The 22,520-nt window shown below is 41.3% G+C and overlaps 1 protein-coding gene across 3 annotated transcripts; it reads right to left on the bottom strand.

Moving 5' to 3' along the window:
• Positions 1–361: 361 nt before the first annotated feature.
• On the bottom strand, positions 362–22,403 carry brsk1b (BR serine/threonine kinase 1b). 3 transcript variants are annotated; one of them, XM_047572362.1, is made up of 20 exons: positions 21,652–22,403; positions 21,198–21,292; positions 18,773–18,858; positions 18,485–18,625; positions 16,836–16,952; positions 16,551–16,584; positions 16,401–16,469; positions 14,748–14,894; positions 9,939–9,970; positions 9,185–9,349; positions 8,573–8,670; positions 7,332–7,482; positions 6,603–6,663; positions 5,016–5,631; positions 4,727–4,775; positions 3,436–3,559; positions 3,220–3,321; positions 2,720–2,828; positions 886–975; positions 362–807 (listed from the first exon to the last, which is right to left on the bottom strand). In XM_047572362.1, exons 1-20 carry the CDS (start codon positions 21,737–21,739, stop codon positions 560–562), a joined length of 2,622 nt encoding a protein of 873 aa, XP_047428318.1. In that variant the 5' UTR covers positions 21,740–22,403; the 3' UTR covers positions 362–559. The 3 variants fall into 3 exon arrangements, with proteins under 3 accessions (XP_047428318.1, XP_047428319.1, XP_047428320.1); XM_047572363.1 differs by having other exon boundaries at positions 5,016–5,295; XM_047572364.1 differs by lacking the exon at positions 18,773–18,858 and having other exon boundaries at positions 21,652–21,672.
• Positions 22,404–22,520: the final 117 nt, after the last annotated feature.

Genomic DNA, 22,520 nt, shown 5'->3' with positions numbered 1-22,520 from the left:
GCAGCGGGGCTTCCCGTCATGTGACCCGCCAGGTGAAGGTTGAGGAGATTTGCTGATTCGTGTGACTGAAATAAATGATACATGAGAACGCCCGTCGTCTTCCTCAACCGTTTCCGCGAATGGCCGATTGGAGGTTTTTCCCGTCGAGTTTTGAAACCACGTGTTGCATGTGATGGCCGCTGGGAACGTCATGTGCTTTCGTCGATTCGTTGGAGCAGGTGCATGTGTTTCCCTGCCTGTGAGCTTTTCCAGTGTTTTCTTATGGTGAGATGGGACGTTTCAGACTTCCTTTCCGTTTGACTCGTAGAAGCTGCCCTTTGAGGGCCGACTCGAGATCAGCTCAACCCCTGCGAATACCGCGTCCCTTGGATCAGCTTCAAGGAAAACGTTCCCTCTCTTCCATCCCATTGCTTGGGACTAAGAGTATGGCGCAAGGCAGGAAGTAAGGAAGTAGGGGAGGGAAGAATGTGGGAAAGGACCGAGGGGAGGAAGAGAAAAAGGTCAGGCCGCCGCCGCCGCCGCCGCCGACAACCCTCGCTTCTCTTCCGCGACATTCTTTTCAAGGGTGAGACTGTGTGCCGTTGGACGACGAGAGCAACCTGGTCTTGTCCTTCCCGGACTCTCGCCTTTGTAAGGCAGTCCCGCTGCTGCCGCTCACGCTCCCGCTCCCGCCGCCGCCGCCGCTCACGCTCCCGCTGCAGCCGCCGCCGTCCGCGGCGCGCTCCCGGTCCGACCCGCTTTCCGAACGCCGGGAGTTCTGACGCGTGGGGGTGCTGGGCTGACGGGAAAGCTGACCGTTCTTCTCATCTGAGGGGTGAAGTCGAGTGGGAAGCGAGTTAAATAAAGGATGGAAGGGCTGAGTGGCTGAATGTGCGCGCTACTCACCAGCCAGTGCCTGCACAGAAGGCTGATCGTGAGTGCTGAGGAGCTGAGCCTGAATGGTTTCCACTACTCTTTTGAATCTGCGGCTGGGACCTGAGAGGAGACAGGAGCAACTTGTCACTTATTAAGTTTGTCTTAACTGAGAGTTCATCAGACAAAAATGGTGGAAATCTTCATCGGTACATGCACAAAGTTCCAAACCTTGAGGTGAATATAAGTTTAAATGCCCCCTGTAACTCAATTCCAGGGTTTCAACACATTTGAAATTTACTTTTTACTTTTTCCAGAACGTAATTTCCAGACTTATCGAAAAAAATAAATAAACAAATAATCCATCGCATTTGATTAAATAGTTGTAATACTGTATCGTGTAAATAAATTATGGAATTAATAGCTTGTTTTCATTAATCTGATATATATGCAGGTATGTCACCAAATAATTTCTATGAGATTATAGCTACATAATGTAGCTCATACAAATAAGTTAAAGATAAATTCAGTGCATTTTTTTTGTTTTATTATAAGTTGCACATGAAGAGCTGAACTACCTGATCTCATAACAGATTTGGCCTCACTGGCATTCTTAAACATCAAATAAGTATTCACATACCTTTTAACAAGTACAAATACAAAAATGAATTAATAAATCATAAATTAAATAACTTCTAAACCAGATTTGTTCATTTAAAATGTATAATTATGTGCAATATCTCAGTTTAAACAGCATAGTTAGTTATAATTTTTTTAAATCACGTGCTATTTATTGCATTTCCGTTTGTATCACTGTGGATATTGGTGGCGATACTGCGTGAACATTCAATAAAGCTGTAAGTTTTTCACATATTTGTAAGTAGTCAGAGGACGTTTTGAGTAAATAACGAGAAAAACCTCAAGAAAATCTCAAATCAGCTGTAAATGATGCGAAGAGATTAATATGTAGCCTGGAAATATTCAGGAAATATCCTCTGTAATAACCTAAGTATTTAGTCTTTGATCTTTACACTAAAACGGACACATACAGATACTGAAATAAAAATTAATTTGGAGACCATTTGGAGTTTATAGTAAATGTGCAACACACCGCTTTGGCCACTAGAGGGCAGCGGAAACAACTAGAGAAGGTCTGCCACTTCTACTAAAGATACACACACTAACACTATATATGTATATATTATATATATATATATATATACATATATATACATATATATATATATATATATATTATATATATACATATATATATATGTGTATTCTATATATAATATTATATTTATTATATATATATCTTATATTATTAATATAACATATATATACATTTATTATTTATATATAACATTATATAAATACATAATTTCCTAAATATATATATATATATATATACACATATACATATATATATATATATATATACATACATATATATATATATATGTATGTATATATATATATATATATATATATATACACATATATATATATATATATACATATACATATATATATATGTATATATATACATATATATATATATATATATATACATATACATATATATATATATGTATATATATATATATATATATATATATATATATATATATACACATATATATATATATATACATATACATATATATATACATATACATATATATATATATATATATATGTATATACATTATATATATATATATATAATACATATATATATATATACATATATATATACATATATATATATATACATATATATATATATATAATTTATTTCTATCTTATGAAAGTGTCTCCAGCTTTGTCCCTCTGTCTGTCCGTCCCCACGTCATCCTCCTACCTGTTATTAAAGTGAAGGTCACACTGTAGATGCCCATCTCTCTTCTTCCTTCTCTCTCGGCCCGCTCCCTCTCTCGCTCCCTCTCCCCCTCAGAGAAAGCGATGTCCACCTAACGGAGGAAGAAGGACAAAGATGAAGAAAAGATTTTCCCCTTGGAAGACTCTGCGTCATCATTTTAACCCTTTATAGGGCACTCACTTGAAATACTTAGACAATATTTCAACACCAGGGTGTTATTGTTCAAAAAAACTAAGATGTCCTTAAGTTGTGAACAAATGTAAACATAAATTTAGACCATTAGAAGACAAGTTCATTCAGGCACTTGTTAACATTATTACATTAAAAACATTATTACACTAGGGACACAATTTAAATCACTATCTGCATCCTAACTTCTTTATTTTAACTACATTTATACAAAGCTTTCAATAAAATACTCAATTGTTGATAAAAAAAAAAAACATCTGCGCTGAAGAGATAAAGAAAGGAAACAATTATACTTGGAACTTGACAGGTTTCTGGAAGACAGAGGGGCCGCCGGAGGACTTGTACTCTGCCCGGAAACTGTTCTGAGACACCACACTGTGGCTGAGGGACGGGATCTGCAGAGGACAAAAGACAAGAAGGATTTTTAGATCAAGTCCCCAAAACAAATCCATTTGTGAGATTATTATTATTATTGTTATCCGCTTATATCCGGGCTCGGTGGTACTCACGGAGAGAAAAGCATGGACGATGTCGGCCTTGATGGAGCTGAGCGGCTTGTCTCTAATCATGACAAAGATCTGCTCCTCTTTCTCCAGGCTGATGAAGTTACCGAACCAGGACTTCTTAGCCAGTCTGCAAATAAAACACAACAGTTACAGACATGACTGGATGCTATAAATAGGGTTTTTCAGGCAGAAACATGTTAGCTGAAGCCTATTTGTGCTATTTGTGCAGGAAACACAGAGCAACCTGGTCAAAGTCCAATGTTTATTAAATTGTAGCTCTGTTTTTGGTCTCCTCCACCTACCAAGAAAACCTTTTTAGCTGCTAAATGTAGCATTATGTTCACCAGAAAGCTGCTGCAAATTGCAGATAAACATGGGTTGAATTTAAATATTACAATTTACTGTACTTTGAGTGTTTATTTCAGTGGTTCCCAACTTTTTCCAAGTCAGGGTCCACTTTTAAGTCTCAAAAATTTCCGCGGTCCACCTACGACCTCGTAAATACGGAGGCCACATTATGAGTTCTCAGATTCATAAATAATGGTATAATGGCATTTTCATATATAACAATTTGACATCCAATATCACATCCAAACATCCAAAAAGAAGGCCATTAAACCGAAAAACAAATAAACACAAATCCGATCTAAAGATGGTGTAAATTATTAAAACACTCTTACTTAAAGCTTCTTCCGTTTAAAATAAAAACTCCAGTGGATCACATTAAGATGCCATTGTGTTGGTGTTTGACACAGGACACAACCAAAACCCAAACACCAAATGAAATGCTTTGGCGGCGCACTTTCAATACCTTCGCCGACCACCGGGGGGCACACAGTTGATCCTTTTTGTAGTAATAAAATGCTTAATTTCTCATGTTAACCATACATCATCAGTTTGTGAATACCAAATTTGTATGTATGAAAATGTGTATACTAATGATTCTGCAGCTATGCTTCAGTATTTATATTGTATGAATCTGAACATTTCAACAATGATATGTCAAAATACTCAGTTTACAGTGCACACTATTAACATTAGATTAAAAATTAATGATATTAAATTGTGATAAATTGTATTTCTAAGTGTTGAAGATGAAAGAGAAGCAGCTTTTTAATTCTTCTGTATGTCCTTAAAACATAGAGAATTGATAATAAATTAAGAAAAATCTTAATATAATTTACAGTTTGAAAAGAAACAACTATTAGTTCTTAAAATAGTTTTTTCTTTCAAGCCTGCAAACAGCTGGCAAAATAAATAGTCTGAAATAGTTAAAATGTTTTATTGCACTTACTCTGGACTGGACTCTGGAGTCAAACTGGACATGTCCTCTGATGTAGGGACTAAAGTGTGAAAAACAGACAGAGACAGAGAAGGAAGGAAAGGAGGGTGAAAAGAAAGAAAAGGGCAGTCAGTCTTGATGACGAGCTCTAATTTAATTGCCCTAATTACAAATTATCACCAAATCAGACGTTACTCAACACAGCCCGGGGCTCTGGACGGGGACGCGCGCTTGTGTCTTGGTAATAATAGATCTCAGATGCAGACTAGAAGAACTCAAAGCTGGATGGAGAATAACTCACCTTGCAGCTTGCGTCGATGGAAGCGTGGAGAGCCCAGCAGGTTGTTCTTGAACGAGTTGAGCCTCGTCCTCCAGTGGCCGGAGCTGGAGGCGGCCATGCCGCCGCTGCCGCCCGGGCTGGAGGGCGGGGTCAGCGACAGCGAGGCCCCGCCGGCCCCGTCCGCTCTGGAAGAAGAAGACGAGGAAGAGGAGGAGGGAGGGGTGGTGGAGGAGGAAGGGTGTTGGATTTGGTGCACGGGCGTGCCCAGCGGGGTGGGCAGCGGCGAGCCCTGCGGCGTGACCTGCGACACAGGGGGAGGGGTGGCAGAGGAGTTAGAGGAGGCGTGGACGTTCTTGGACTTGAAGACGGACGGGGACGGGAAGTTGAAGAAGCGTGGGATGGGGGAGAGGATGGGGGAGGGGGAGGGGGACGTGGAGCGCGGCGTCTGCAGGGGGAGGGACTTCATGGGGTGGAGCTGGGGCCGGTCGGCGGGGCCCTTTGAGGGCAGGGTCTGGGTTTTTGGGTCGGGCGGCAGGCGGGTGGGCCGAGGAGCCGTGGCACTTCCTGGTTTGGGGTCTTTGGAGGAGGAAGCGGAGGCGGAGGTGACTTCTGATTGGCTGAAAGTGAAGACCGGGCTCTGATGGGCACACAGAGAGAAATGGAAAGGAGGAAAAAAAACAGGGATGGAAAGATGAGAGAGGACGCAATGGTCGTGATTCGTGATTCATGAAACATCAAAAAGCCTCAGTTGGATGCAGGCAAATGGAAGCTGGGTCTGGTGACGTGACGTCTATTTGTCTTTCAGTCCCTTTGACATGTGCACAGACTTTTTTTTTTGTATGAGGCGGCATGATGCGTCTATGAAGCGACAATGTTTATGACTGAGGATGTGACAATATGATGGAAAGACGTGACTAGCAAAGGACGAGTTATCAGAGGAGACAGTCACATCACAGGAAATTTGTTTTTGTGTTTTTTGATGACCACAGCTGATATCGACAGGTTTTACTGTAGTATATAAATATAAAAAATACGCCGTGTGTTGGACTGCAAACATGAGCACGATGAAATCAGTGCATTGCACGCCAGGCTGATTGATTATTTTCATTAAACGAGACGTTAGATTGACTTCTCTGCCTCGGTCCATGTGTTTTTTGAGGCTTATTAATTTAGTAAAACTGAACTGAACGTTACGATAAAAGGAATAAATGCAGTTACATTTTCATCTGCAAACAAATATGCATTTACTTTACAACTAGAGTTTACTACGTTAGAGCTTCAACAGGGGACATAGAACTTTAGTCTTAACTTAATTTAAGACTAAGAAAAGTGTTTAATATAAAGGTTTGTCACTTTGTCGAGCTACACTCAATTACAATGACCTATGATCATATTAATTAATCATTTCATCCTTGAGTCCAAATGGATCCAAATAGAGAATGAGCGGGACGGTTGTAGGAACTTATGAGAAGCAGAAAACACAACACAACTGGCGAAGAGGACCAGATTATACGAAGAAAATCTCTTAATCTGGAGTCTCTTCACTCTTACGTCAAGTACAAATGAACGGAGAAGAAGAACAGAAACAGAGCGGAGTGACGATCTTACCCTGGGACTGCTGAGAGGACTGGACGAAAGACCCGTAGATGCTCCGCTGACTGAACGAGACCTTTGGAAAAAAAAGGTAGAAAGTCAAGATTAACAGGAGTCATGATGGTCCAACGGACTAAACGTACCGAAGAGTATTAAGGTCACCCATTGTGCGCTTTGAGAAAAAAGACGAAATGTTGACCTTCTGAGACTATAACAACCAGCACATGTTACTGTTTCTGCAAAAGTTTGATGAAGTGGTGAAACTTCGGACTACGGAAGACTATTTGGGCCACCACTATTTATTTATTTATATTTACCGCTGTTACCTGCTGTATCAGCTTATATCACAAATGACGCCACATCTATCAAGCCTGTGTTTGTGAGCCAAAGTATCATGGGTGGCCCTAATGCTCTTCCATACAAAAGGTCTCAATAACAAACGCAAATCTGCTCCAAGTTGGAGAGTTGGAGTATAATTTAAACTAATATTTGAAATATTGTTGATGTGAAGGATCTGAAAAAATGAAAAAAGTTAGTACCCAAAGACAGACGAATGTCCAACAATCTCAAAAGTCGATAAAAGTTTCGGTTTCATAACTTGTGCGAGTAATTACATGCACAAATTAACTCTTATGTCCCGACTCCCCTGATCGGTTTCCTGTGCTTTTTCACTTAAAAAGAATACACACTGAGTTTGTAGTGTCTGCAACTAGAAAACGCACAAGCAACAAAACGTGTTTGTACCTCTGACTGTGTGCGTTAGTGTCCAGGGCCCTGCGAGGTGGAGTGGGAGACCCCTGATCTGTGACACTAAGGACCTCCAAGCTCTTCCTCTCTGGACGGCAGCGGCCATGACGCGTCAGCATGGGGGAGTCCACGCGCTTCCTGGGGGGGTCTAGGAAGGCAAAAATAAAAAGACTTAATCCTGTATGGGGCAAGGAACTATATTTGATAACTTAAATTGTGTCTTAGTTTTCATTCAGCCAATCAGAGAAGATTAAGGACACAATTCCAGGTCTAATCAAGGTCCACCTCTGCATGAACGCTGAGTTTAACTGATTTATTAAGTACCATGAAGATGCATGTTTAAAATGTGTAAAAAAGGGACATTTTCCTTGTTTTTATGAGGACAAGGCTTCGTGATATCCTCCAGAACAGCTATTTTAACACAACAAAAGAGTTTTTCATCATTGTAGTAAATTCTGAAAGTCTCTAAGAAAGAAGGTGACATCTGTGGTGTTATGTACGGAAGCCCTAAGCGGCCATTTGTTCACATAATATATATTTTTTTCCGTTTTCCCGTGACACCAAGTTAATTTTGTCTGTTTTCTCAAGATCTCGAGTTAATTATCATTTGTTTTCCTGAGATCTTGATATATTTGAGAGAGTTCCGTGATGCTGACTGATGGGTGCCCTTAACACTATAATGTACTAAAATAACACCCTAATGTAATAGGTCTACTGTGAGGTAAGTTTGTTTGCTAGACAACAATTGCGTTTTTGAAGATCTCGAGAAAACAAAGCTTTGTTTGAAATAATAATAATAATTCGTTATCCCAAGAAAATTGAAGAAACTGACTTGTTATCATGTGAAAAAAATAATGTGAGAACACATGGCCGCTCAGGGCTTCCGTAGATATGGGTCAAATGTGAACCGTCACGAATATTGACAGTTACATGCATCCATGCATCACATAAAATGTTTTAAATTGTTCTGTGGATCAGTTTACACTCATGTTTTTGTTTTTCAAAGATAAAAGGTCTATTGGGCCAAAAAATTAACATTTAAAACAGTGCTTACATGGATATTAATGCATCAGCAACAAGTTAGATATTAAGTGAAAACAATACTGGATGATAAACATTGTTTTTTGACAATGGGTTAAGTCATGAGTCATTCTAGGGTTGAAATTTAGAATTTATATACATATGTATATATATTCTCGGTTTCATTGTCAACATGCTATTTGGGCGCCTTTTCTTACCAGCGTCGTTTCTGGGAGGCAGATCCTCGTCCTCGCAGCTGGGGTATCGCTCCTTCCTGTCCAACAGGAGGTAGTAGATCATCTTCTCCTGGTTCTCCCTGCAGAGAGAGGTGAAAGTAAGAAACAGAAACCAAAGGCGGTTAAAAAGACGGGTAAGGTAAAGACAGAAGGCGTCACACAAGACGCCGACATGCGTGCATACTAGCTAGCTAGATAATTAGTCCTCAAATCAACTGAGCAAAGAATTTACTGTCTTTGTCAACAACAACATACTTTCTGTACCTAATTACACATTTAGCAGACACAAAATAATGTAAGAACTCAAATATTCTTCTTTTTGGTTTCTGCAAAAGCTAGCTGCTAAATGCTAAATGCTAATCAAGAGGTTTTTGCTGCTTGTGGTGAGTGTAAGGCTCAATTTAACCATAATGCCAAGATAATAAGCAAAAATTGGGTAATAGTTTCACATTACATACAGTCATTTGATCCATTGTTGATAAAAATCAGTGATTAGTGCAGCTGACAGGCTCTTCTCCCAACATGTTTACCTCTGAGCGACGTACTGTTCTGCCATGTCAAGGTGGAAAAGTTTGACGGGTCGCATTTACTCACTCCTCACTTGTAAGGTCCTGCGTGAGTTTCACCCGGTCTCTGAAGCACCCCAAAGAGTACATGCTCTCCAGGACGTCGGGGTCCAGATCCGTCAAGGACACGATCCTCTTCACGCACACCCGTCGAGGCGGAGGCTGCTCTGGGCAAGGCTCATTACGGCCGCTCCTGGTTGGGCCAAAAAAAGGTTGATTATAAAAGTCAACGTGTTTTAATTGCGGTTTTATTGTATCATGCAACTCTCAATAAGTAAAGTAGGGTAGCGATAAAAGGAAACTATCTGGAGAGGGTAGAGGTATGTGGAAGGAACTGTTTCTAATCCTCGAAGTTCAAAAACCAATATCAGAGGCAGAGGTGATAATTAGAGGTTGGAGGCATAAACCACTCATTTTAAAAAAGCCTCGTTTTGCCTGATCCCTGCGTTCGTGCTGGGAGTTACTTTTGGTTTCCACTTATTTTCTTTTCGTTCACGCACGGCGAAAAGATAAATCCCAAAATAGATCACAGGCCTCTGCCTCATGACAGATTATGTACGTGAGATGAGGGAACTTTTAAAAGCTTCCTACTCCTATGATCATATATCACGGTTTTCCACTGTGAAATCAAAGCAATGTTGAAATAAACAGGAGGAAGCGGGGATTTATTCTCCGCTGCCTTGCACGTAGTTATTTTGTGGATGTAAATAGAGCATTTTTGAGCTAATAATAAAACGTAGAGGAGGGGGGGGATTGAATGGAGAATAAGTAAATACACTTACTGGTACCAGGCGTGTTTCTGTATTGCTTCTAGCTGTAGTCAACAAAGACAGAAAACAGAGTGAAAACAAAGTCATTCTTAACTTTAACTAGTTTCTTTTATGTTCTGTTATGTAAAATGTCTGGTAAGTCGTTATATTTTAACAGATTATGTAGCTTAATAAATATATACATATATATACAGATATATATAAAGTCTTTGCATTGATGGTATTTGGAAGCGAGTGTCTGCGGAGACGTCCTCACGATATCAGAAGCGGAGACAGTCATCCTCACGGCCGAGACAGTGGGCGGGGCTAAAGGTCAGCTCTCTGACACTGACTAAGTTTGCGTGGGCGACAGATCCTCCAGCACGACTGAAAATCAACGCGGCTTTAGATTCAAACTTTCTTACTAAATAAAATGTACACCGATCCGGCAGAACATTATGACCACCTTGCTAATATTGTGTAGGTCTCCCTGCACAGCAGCTGTGACTCATCAGAGAAAGGACATGGGCCTTCTGAGGGTGTCTTATAACAGGATGTTGGTAATGAGGGGGCCTTTGGGTCCTGTGGTTTGAGGGGAGGGGCCTCTGTGGATCATCCCACAGATATTTGATCAGTGTGGGATCTAGTGGGTGATGTTCTACATGTTTTTTTTTGTTTTTTTTTTAGTTGTTCCTAAAGCGTTTTTGTGTGTGTTCTGGCTGCTGCCATGAAGGAGTGTCATGGCTACGGGGTGGGGGGTGTCTGGTCTGGTCTGGTCTAGGTGGCTGGTACAAGTCTTACTAACATCCACATTGATGGATGCCAGGTCTGAAAGTTTCCCAGTAGGACGTTGAATTGTGACGATGGTCAACGTTATTTACTTCTCCGGTGGTTTTAATGTTGTGGCTGATCCGACTGCACATCGATCCCAGCTGTGTTTGTCTTTTCTAACCCTCGTTCAGACCAGCATGATTAACCACCCATTCATTTAGTCCATACAAATCAATCTAATGTCACGATGTTTGAATCTCTGAGGTTTAAAAACGCCTCGCACGCTATGAAATCTTCCTCCGAAACGACCGAACACCACCAGAATGAATTTATTTTGAGCGAATTGGGAAAATGTTTGCGTGCCAAACGCGCTCAACACTCACACAGCTGTGGGCTCGTGTTTTTCATGAAACCCCAGGAGCGGTTCGCAGCCTGTAGCCTTCACCAAATCCTCTCACACACTCCGCATTACAGCGGAAGTCGTCCCGTCAGTGCTGCACAGCGTCTCTCGGGGTTTAGAGTAATGGAGCAGCTGCAGTTCTGCGAGCGCGTGAAAGGAAAAGTGGGTCTTCTGCGCGAACGCTGTGCATTCGTTTAGATCTGCAGGGGAAGGAGAGCTGGGAGGAGGCAGCTGTAGGTGTGCAGTGGAAGCATTTCTTCAACTCTAGGAACTCGGGCGCTCTGGTTCTCTGCGTGATGCATTATAAATTATAGAAAAACGTGTGGGTTCGTTTTCGTGGCGCTGACTACGGACGCATCGGTGTGAAATCCATCTCGTTGTGCGGTGGGTGGTTTTCACGGTGGCAGCTAGAAAACAGACAGGAGAGACGGAGACGGTCTGACCTGGTTTCAGGCTCCATTAATCAACGGCTCATCAGACGAACTCACAGCTTTGATTAAATCTGCCTCGTCGTAGCTGCATGACTAACCGGACGGTTTCTTCCCCCCTCTCTCTGTCTTTATTTTGCAGCCCACGGTGAAACATGTTGTCACAGTTGCCCCCAACTCTCCGCCTCTTCAGCGCAAACTAATTTCACCCGCACATGATATTGCTATTTCCATTGTTGGTGGGAGTAGTGTGTTATAAGAGTAATGTAATTACTGTAATGCATTAGTTTTTGCTGTAAGGTAGTGATGTAAGGCAGTGGTGGGCTTTTAACCACCATGCCAGATCTCACAATTTAATTTTTTATATATATATTATAACATTTTTTTTTTTTTTTTTTTTTTTAAAGGTGTCAACTGAGTTCGTCCACTGATGGAATGAGAGTAACACTTCTCCTTCTCCAAACTAACACAAGCCAATCATAACTAGGGTGGGTTTTGGAAAACTTGGTTGAGATCCAGCTGATGCTGATGCTGCATTCAAGACAACTTGGTAAAAAAAAAAAAAAAAAGAGCTCGGAGTCACCAAATTTAGAAATTACTGCGTCCTAAATGCACATATTTTAATGTTCAGCAAACAGTGACAATATACCACACTTATTTTTTCTCCTCTGAGTTAACCTGTAACGTGAACGTTATGATGTCGAAAATGAAATTTCCGAGTTGGGAGTTTTCATGAACGCATCATTGAAGTCACTGTTGTCAGAAAGATGGAGAGTAAAAACAAACAAAGGACTTAAAATGTTAATCATAATAACTAACATTAAATGTTAGATTGTAAATGTTTCAATTTACTTAGAATATGATCTGCAGTTATTTTTGTATAGATTGAAATGGAATAAAATGGTTAAATTGCCAGTCGAATGATTCCTCAAATCAATCAGCCTGAACCTCCCCCAGAAAAAAAGTTCAGGCCTAATATTCTGAATATCAGTAGCATATGTTACAATGAATATTAAACCCGAAATTCATTTAATTAGTTTACGTTTTTATACAAATTTGAGATTAGCAGAGGAGAAAAAAAAAACAAATGTTAACTTCCTGTTAGTGTTACAGAACAGAGTACGAACACATTATAGTTAAGTTCACTGTGTGTGCGAAACCAAATGATCTTTGTACCTAATTTAACTAAACATGTAGCATGATGCCAACTTTCTCTACGTGTTCGGTACAAACACACAATAGTAGCTTCTGGCAATATTGCTTTCAATATGAATACACCCACATTTACAGTGTCTGTATCATCGATATGTGTTGAGCCATGAGTCATAACTGCTCCATTATATTGTACTGTTGTTAGCGTTAGCCTAGCTTAGTCATTATGCCACATAACCACACTGAATGTAATAACATCTACTGAGAAAGCACAATCCAGATTTCCAGTTTTTTTTGGTGAAAGTAACTTAAAAGTAATGTAATGCCTGACAATTCAAAGACTAATGCAAATCTTACTCCTCCCTCCCTCCTAACTTTTTCTTTCTACCAGCTTCTTCTCCTGTTAAACTCTGTCCCTTCCACCCTCCTCGTCTTCTCCCCTTCCTCCTTCCCTCTCTAAGGTCTCGTGTCAGGTTTCATTTCTGTCGCATCTCGAAGCCAAGCCCCGGGCAGGGTCTTTTTTCTTTTCGTTAGTCACACCCTTTTCAAAAAGCTCCTGAGCTTTAAAGGCTACCCCTTCCTTTGTTACTGTTGCTGCAGCTGTCGGGCTCCACATTCAGATGCACTTTAACCCTCTGGAGTCCAGGGTGTAATGGCTGCTTTTACTTTTACCGTTATATTTCATCTTAAAAACGGTTCACCTTGTTGCCCTGTTTGGTTTCGTTCTTTTCAGCTCAACCTCACGTGTCATTTTACAGTTATTTCTTTTCATTTTGACAAACTGTATTAACACACTGGACCTAAAACCACACAAAAACCATAAAATCCAAGTAGGAAAAAGTTGGATTTTTCACAGTGAAACATGTTGAACTAGACATTTTTATAAGTGTAAAGTGTCAAAAGTGTCAAAAGCTTATGTACAAATTGAGCAAACAACTAAGATATTTACAACTATTTACATTAAAATGAAAGAAATGTACTTTTGTACAACTATTTACGACAATTTCCAAAACTATCAGATGTCCCAATCAGTAAAAAAGTCTAAATGTCCCAAATCTCTCAAATCTGACTTCTTTCTCTTTGGCTGCAGCCACTCCCACAACTTTTTCCTCTTCCTTAGCAACCATTGACACATCATTTCCTGATTGGTTGATGGGATGCACTTTTCCACCAAACAGACGGTTGCTTTCGAGCATTTGAAGATGGCTAGCGATCTCCACTTGCTAGCATTTTCCTTTCCACCGTTCCTCCCGTGCGCTAAACCAACATGGCGGTAATATTCAGGAAAAAGGGTGGCGTAAATTATTTATAATAAGTTTAATTTGCCTACAAACACAATTTAAAAATTGGTATAGAGGTTGAAGTTTTCCATAAAAGTTGAAGCGGAGACTCGGTGACGCTGCATCTTGCTGCTACGTCGTCTAAAACTGATCATGTGCTTTGGACGCTAATATGGACGATAACAGATCTAGATTTAGATTTAGTGGAGTGGTTAAACCAAGGAGGTGGTTTAAAAGAGTTTTAGGGAGGAGAGAACAAGCCCGCGTACGTCATGAATGAGGAGGTTAGCATCGTTCATAGGTTAGAGATGTCAAAGTAAGCAACAAGATGCTGGTCTGTTTTAGCATCAGCACCAGAGATAGCTAGCAGAATCTGTATCACAAGGATGGAAGGAAGCTACCATTGGACGAACCCTGGAGATGTTTGTATCCACGTGCAGTGAGGATAATTGAGGACTTGCTAAACACGACCTCAGTTTGTGCTTCCTGTGCTTTTGCAAACAGATTACGTGGGATTTCTACAACGTAGGTGGGTTGCAACTTCTTTTTTTTTTCTTTTGAAAGTTCAGAAAGTTTGATGCCGTGAGGAGCTGCAGAAACCATCGTCTTCAGATAATAATGGATATTCAAGCTGCTTACTCACATCATGTCTCATCCTCCATTGTTGCTAAGTCACATCTCCTCCACCCTCTGCCCAACAGCTATTGATTTTGTAAGGTTTCTGCCATCATTGCACATTAATGTATTGCAAAGGTCACAGGTTTTGATACGGGGTATACTGTATTCCTTTTCTCCTGTTTCCCTTCCTTACCGTGAGCCTCTTGTCAGCGTTGACTTCTATCATTCCTTTGAGCAGAGCTTGGCAGTCGGGAGGTATAAAGTGGGGCATGTGGAACACTCCGCTCTTCACTTTCTCTAGGAGCTGCCTCAGGTTGTCGTGGTCGAATGGCAAGGCACCCTGGGAATGGACGGGAGGAGATGGTCATAAACAAAGAGGTTTTGCGTGGCATTCAGAAGACCCTGCTTCACCTCCTCTGTCTGTCTGGCCAGGATGTCCCAACATTTACTGGACGATTAGCCATGAAATCGGTAGCACTATGTCTAGTTTGCAAAATAATTACTTTTCCATTTGTGCCGCCATGAGTTGTTCCGAGTTGATATGTCTGGCGTTGGATGGATTGTCGTAAAACTTGCTGCACCTGTTTGAGTAAGAGTGACTTTTCGTCTCTCCAGCCAAAAAAAATAAAAAATTCCCCAGAAACTTTGGCTCGTGACCAAATACATGCAAATAAGACATTTAAATTCACTGCCGCCAGAGGAAAAGTGCTACTGGAAGTAATTTATTACATGGCTCATTTGCTTTTTACAGTCTCATACCCTTGTTAGCAGAGGCCGAGACCAAAGAGTTAGTCGTTTGGCAAAGAATTGATTATGTTTACATGCGCACTAATGTACTCGTATTCTGTTTCGACAAATTAAACCCTTCCTAATGTCGTGTGATGATATTAGTCCGGTTTACGGAGCACTCTTCGGGCATTTACACCAATCAAGCATAAAATTATGACCACCCTCCTAATAATGTGGTGGTCTCCCTCATCCTTCTGAGGGTGTCCTGTGATGTCTGGCAACACATTGTTGTTAATGGAGGCCTTTGGCTCCTATGGGTTGTGTGGAACATCCCACAGATACTTGATCAGTTTGAGATCTAGTGAATTTGGAGGTCAGGTCAGGTTTTTTTTGAGTTGTTCCTAAACCATTTTTGTGGTTGCGTCCTGCTGGGGATGGCTGCTCCCATCAAGGAGTGTCATTGCCATGGGGAGGGGGTGTCTGGTCTAGGTAGTTGCTATATGTCTTAAGTTCACACGAATGAATGTCAGGTCCAAATGTTTCCCAGCAGATCATTGAATTTTCACAAGATGATCAGTGTCAACGGTCATAATGTTGTGGCTGATCATTACATGCAGCGTACTGATGTCCCAGTTTTGTTTTTTAAGGCAGTTTGCAACACATAGTCTCTCTTTATGGTTAATTTGGGCAAAATTCGGCACGTTGTGCAGAAAACCAACAGTTTCCACGTCTGGGTTAGAGACGCAGGACCAAAAAAAAAAGCCCAACTCTATTTCTGGTTGAAAGGAGAAACACCAATTTCGCAAGGTCAGACATGTCCGCCTAAAGTGGAAAAGTGTCAAGCACAGGCGTCTCCATCTGTTTTACGTTAATTGAAGTGAACATGACTGCATATAAAGTGGGAAATTAGCATATAAACTCGCTACGAATATGATTTTCATTCTTTTTTTTTTTTTTTTTTTGAATAAGGACAAGAAACCTGTAGATACAGTGTCCCACAGCACCGCTACTGACCAGAAAGCTCCACAACATTTAGGAGTTAATATTTAATATCGTTCTGCATGAGACACCGACTGAAAAACACAAGTGACAAAATGCTAAAAAAAGGTCTGCTTACCACAAGAAGAGCAAAGAGGATGACTCCACAACTCCAAACATCTGCCCTGCGACCATCATACTTCTCCCCCTGAAGCACGAACACAATGGGACCTTTTATAAATGCAAACACACACACACACAAAGACGCATCGAGGGTGAAGTAACTTACCCGTATGACCTCTGGGCAGGCATAGTGAGGAGATCTGTAAAGGAAGGAGTGGGACACAATTACACAGAGGGATTTTTGAGTGCACAAAAATCGAGGACACCTCCTTGTTAATCCACTGAATAGACGGGTCCAGGTGAAAGCTACAAGCCCTTACTAATTTTATCTGCTAAGCCCATATCCCGCCTGATGGTTCAGTTTGACCTTTTAACGAATACTTCCATCGATTATGTAAAAAGAAGAACAGAGGCTTTTGGAAACTGCGCCGTCGTTTGTCCCAGTACTCACCCACAGCTGGTTTCCAGCAGACTGTCTCCGACTTGTAGCGAGGCCATGCCAAAGTCTGCTATCCTGATGTTGTTCTTCTCGTCCAGGAGAAGATTCTCTGGCTTCAGGTCTCTGTGACTGGACACAGAAAAAACACACAGATACTTACTGATACCGTATACACTGTACGTTAAAAAACATACGGTCACTACATTTACTGCACAGATGCTTCTGAGGTTCTTCAATTTACGTTAAATATTAAACTGCTGCTTCCTGAGTCTGATCTGTTTTTCACCAACGGGACATTTTTCTACTTAAATTTCTCATTTTCATTTTTAAATAGTAATGTCGGAGCCATAATGGTGCACACAGTCGAAGTTAGCTCACATAAATTACCGAACTTAACAACCCATTTGCACATAAAACACTCAAACATCGAATTATATGACTGAACTATTTTCACATTGTCTTGTTGGTAGTTTTTCAAAAAGTGGTGGTCTTAAATGGCAAATAGTTTGCTAATTGCTGAAGCATAGGTCTTCAAAAGGGGGGGTCGCAAAATCTTTGGTTGATTATACATTTTTTATACATTTTTTTTTTTTAATTTTCCCCACAAATTTAAATTTCTTTAAATACACATTAACATGAATCCGACATATTTAGTAAAGGGATCAGGGATAAGTTAATACTGGATGGAAAATGGTAAAAATAATGTATATTTATAAATAGTACCAGGCCAAGTTTAATATATAACACATATAATAGGTAGGTCCGTAAATTAATCTCTCCATCAGTTTGGGTTCCTTGGCATGAAAAACATCGAAGAGCCCTGTGCTAAAGGCCTATTTATATCTTCTATTTTTATTATCTATCAACTTTGAAAACTTCCAAACAGCCAGTCTAGCTAGGTGCCTATGTAGCTAGCATTTAGTAGATAATTGTTTTATTTGTTTTTGCTACGTTTACACTATCAGTGAAAAAGAAACATGCTACAACTAAAAGTTAAGCTAGCTTAAGTTAAAAGTTCAGTTAAAAACCTATGACAACATACAACAATGTCAACGAGTGCTTGAGCAACACTTCAACTGTGACTCGCCAACAATGTAAGCTAGCTATGTTTTTTTGCAACTTTTGTCCTCAAAGTTTATTTAAGTTGCGGCAGAACATGAACATCCAAAACAATCAATTTAAAAACTGCAGAGATGGAGAAGCAGCCGTAAATAGTAAAGCGGAAACATGCTACTACCAAGCCGACCAATCACAGCTCTGCATTGCCGCGATGCGTAGCTACATTTCTGGGGAAGTGCACGTAGCTAACCGTCTATGAGTGCGTTCTCAGGCCAGGTTTTTGTAAAGCGTTTTGCGATAACTTGTATTATCATTGACGCTATATAAATAAAATTGAATAGAATAGAACTGAATTTAACTGATTGCTCCGCACTACTGTAGCTCCACTGCAAACACATCCAAAGCCTGAAGTCTGGAAAGACAAATTGCAGCTTACAAATCTTGTGAGAGTCCAGCTGACTTGAAGTCAACACGTGTTTTTACAACGATCAATATCCACCCAAGTGATTACTTACAATTACTCAAAGGCTTTTAAAGAAATCAAAAAATTCAGATCATAAATTGTTTTTTTAAAAAAAAGGCTTGCTTAGCTTCTCACAGACCATATGGAGTGACTATGGCAGAAGTCGAGGGCGGAGATGATTTGTCTGAAGAACTTCCTGGCCTCTTTAGGGGTGAGCCTGCCCTTCTTCACCAGGTAGTCAAATAGCTCTCCTCCAGACACATGCTCCAACACCAGGTACCTGAAGGCAGACAGAAACATGTGCATGTGGTAAACACTTTTCATACTCGAGGTTGTTTCAGGCTCAGATGGTGAGGAAAGCTTTTTTTTTTTTTTTTAGTTTTCTTTTAAAAGTCAACAGGAAGGAAAAAGATACAGGGATACTCACAGGTATTTGTTATTCTCATAGACATCATACAGCTTGAGAACGTGAGGGTGCTCTATTAGTTTAAGAATAGCTATTTCTCTCTCCACCTGCACAGACGGAGGGGGTAGGGGAGAGGTGGAGAAAGGTTGAGAGAGAAGTGGGGAGAGAGAAAAGGAGTAGGTTATAATGATGGAGATGGAAATGTCAGACGGAGGAGCTAGAAGCAAACATGGTGCAAGACAGAGAGCGGGAGGAAGCGGGTATAAAAGAAGGAGTTGGGTACAGTGAAAGACTCAGTCTTGAGGTTGAAATGACCAGAAACAATTCTAAACCGAGAGCAAATATGTATTTAATATGATAAAGCGTATTTTAAACCTGTAAAGAATGAAATTTGTGTGTGAGCAGGCTACATCCATGACAAGCTAATTCCGCTTTGCTAGGTGCTAACCTACCTAGTTACTAGCATTTAGCTCCTGGCTCACTACCCTTATTTACTATAAAAAAGTGTTTGAACCATAAAAAGTGTAAAATTATGAATGAAATGCACCCAGAGCTGCCACTATTGTCTTTGTTTGTAAAAAGCTTTTGGGCATAGCAAGCTAGCTGCTAACCTAGCTAGCTGTATTTAACTCCTGACAACTTGCACAATTCAGTATTTTTGAATATATCTAAAATTATATGAAAATTATTTGTCACCATCATGGTCTATTGTTCATATTTTGTCCGATAAAAGGTTGCAGGTTGGTCCACCAGAAGGGGAGGGACTTCAGTTCTCTATACTCAGCATGAGGAGTAACTTTCCTCACAAAATTCAGTCTTTTGTTGGATTTAAAATGACATACAAGACTGTAGTCAAACGAGGCAAGTATTTTGATTTGACATTTCGTGTTATTTCCCTGGACAGTGGCAGCGTAGCTTCATATTAGCTTTGGCTAAACATGCTAGCATTCTGGATTTCGCAATGGAGCCCAACTATTGCTACTCTGGACAAGCAGCCAGTATCTCAACTATTGTCTTGCAATGGATTTAAATATACCCCAAGCTTGTCCTTTACAATTTGGAAGATCTGTCACGTTTCATTTCAGCACTCTGCAGCTGCACATAGCATGACCTATTAAACAGAGTCACACGTGGCACAGAATGAGGCACGGCATCGATTCCCTCTCCACATTGGGGTATTGATTGCGTCGAAGCTGCAACATATAGTTTGAAGCGGACATAAAAGTTTTGCTTCTGTATCACGTCGAAGCCCCGGAGCAGAAAACTCAAAGTGCAAAGGAGTGTGAACATGACATAGCTACTTTACCCTCTGTGGTTTTATGGGTTCGCAACAAGCTAAGGCTAGCGGATAGCAGCCTCGCAATGTGGTTAGTGGCAGTCAGCAGAGAAAATAGGCAACTTTCCAAACCAATACAAATTAGCAATACTGTATAAAACGTAAGAATCAATAGCTGGTGCTACATGCATTGGTCAAGGCAAGACTCTTGTGCCTTAAAGTGTTGTTCGCGCAACGTGTCGGTCTTTTAAAAGCACAGACTTCTCGCCAACATGAAAAAAAAAAAGCTTTTTTAAATTTCATCTCAACCCGGTGTTTTTCGGCTGCTGCAGCTTTCATCAGAGGGCCTAATTAGCGGTGAGTGAAACCGTCCCTATTGTTCGGCATGGAGAAGCAGTGCCCACACACTCGGCAGCTCCAAGTTACAACACACTGACAGATTTTTCTTGACAAAAATAAAGGGCTCAGAAGCTATTTCTGCAGAGTGCAAGCTTACGTAATTTCAGCTCCGTAGCCGCCATAATGACAGTCACAGGGACTTCTGGCGCGAAGAAGTTAAGAAGAAGTGCCTAACAGGGATGTGGCAGAAATAGAGCATTTCAAAACGGAGGCAAATCAAATCAAGGAAGAGTTTTGGGAAGTAATTTAATCAACTGGCAGTAAGTTCCCAAACTGAGGGAGGCCCTAATCTCTTTTAACTAAAGTTATGTGAGGTAAGAGACAAGATTTTGGTACTGGAAGCTTTTTGTTTTTTTGTTTGTAGTCCATTTGTCTGAGCAGTTCTCTATGAGAGGCCTTTAGTTGCATGCATGCACGTCCGTCCCACACCTTATACAAAGACACTCTGGTCTTATTTTGCAAGGACGGTGAATGACTGGCACATGGAGCAGAAAGCGGATGGCCGTTAACTGTTATCCGGATATCCGCTGGATGCACCAGAATCCCCAAGAGGCGAAGTCATCAGACGACAGCTGATGGGTTCCCTGATTGGAGGAGCCCTGACTGCAAAAGCTTGGCCACCTTTAGTCTTGCAGACCTCTGTCAGAGGATCTCAGGCTACGCAGCAATTTAGCAACACCATCTGAACCGTTAGCCTGACCGGTAATAAAGCTTTAAACTGACGGGTAACCAGCAAAGAGAGGCCAGGACAGCTCTGGTCCGATCTCGTACCTTCATCAGAACGGATTCGGAGAGTTTCTCCCTGTTGACGATCTTTATGGCCACCTTCTGCCCCGTTATGCAGTGGACGCCCAGCTTCACCAGCCCTGAGAGGCGGACAGAGGGAGGAAGAAAGTGTTTGAATATCACAAATGGTGATGCAGCGTGAAAAACAGGAAGGAAGGACTGTTCATAAATAATTCAAAAAGCTATACAGACTGTCACAAACTCAGCTCAAAGGGGGGAATAAGGAGAAAAAGACTTTTTATTTAGAGGCCTGCTGGGATTTCTTCTCCCTACCGAGCGACCGTGAAGATAAGAAGAATGAATCAGGATGAGACCCTGAGCTGTGAATATTACAGATTATAAAAGTGATTTTGGATTTGGGTGTACCACCCTGGAAACCAGTGGTGCACCTTCAGACGCCTGCTGGCCCTAACCAGAGGACTCTAGAGGGGGTTCCTACCTGTCTGTCCCTTCCCGAGAGTCTTCTCCAGCCGGTAAGGCCCCACATACTGGTTGGACTGGCCCAACGTCAGCTCCTTGCTGCTCATCCTTCCCGAGGTGAAATTCTGTTCCTGATATAAAAGCAGATCAAGAAAGCTCCTGGTGCTTCTTCTTCTTCTTGTGCTGCTGCCGCTGCTGCTCCGTGCGTAATTCCGTAACGCACATCACAGGCGGCGTAGAGAAGGAGAGGAGAGGTGCGGAGGGGACTGGTCGTGATCTAAAGCCGGGCCCTGCAGGCTACTCCCATGCATTTGTTTGTCATGCGGTCAGGTTCCGCGCAGGGGAGTGAGCACCGGCCCAGTTTCCACTCCGTAAGGCCTCGAGTAAAGTCTCACCACGGCACAGAAAGCAGCATCACTCAGAGGGTAAAGGTAGAAAAAGCTCAGTGAGAGGTGGACGTGTGAGGTTTGACCGGTGATGGGAGATGTCCACATAAAACCCCACCTCCCCTTGCTATAAATACCAGTAGTTTAAAGCTGATTGATCCCGTGTAGCTTATGCAGCTGGCCAAAAAAGAAAAATCTTATCCAGACTCTAGCAGGGAGGCTACATTTACCACAGATTGATTCCTGTAAGAGCAGAGTCTCAAATATCCTAAGTCAGAATGCCCTGATTGAATCCATGCTCAGATCGATATCAGGGACCCCCGTCCTCCTCCTCCTCCACCACCTCCTCCTCCTCTACTGCTGCCGTCCTCAAATGTTTTTATAATCCACCCAAGCTCATACATTCCCCCCCTCTCTCTTTCCCCCCCTCTTGTCAAGCCAGGCCGCGTTTGGTCAAGATCCGCCGTTCAGTGGAGATGCGGCGCTGTCCAGATAATCATCT

The sequence above is a fragment of the Mugil cephalus genome, chromosome 20 (assembly GCF_022458985.1).
Source record: "Mugil cephalus isolate CIBA_MC_2020 chromosome 20, CIBA_Mcephalus_1.1, whole genome shotgun sequence".
NCBI classification, from domain to species: domain Eukaryota; kingdom Metazoa; phylum Chordata; class Actinopteri; order Mugiliformes; family Mugilidae; genus Mugil; species Mugil cephalus.
This window is presented reverse-complemented; position numbering and strand designations above follow the sequence as displayed.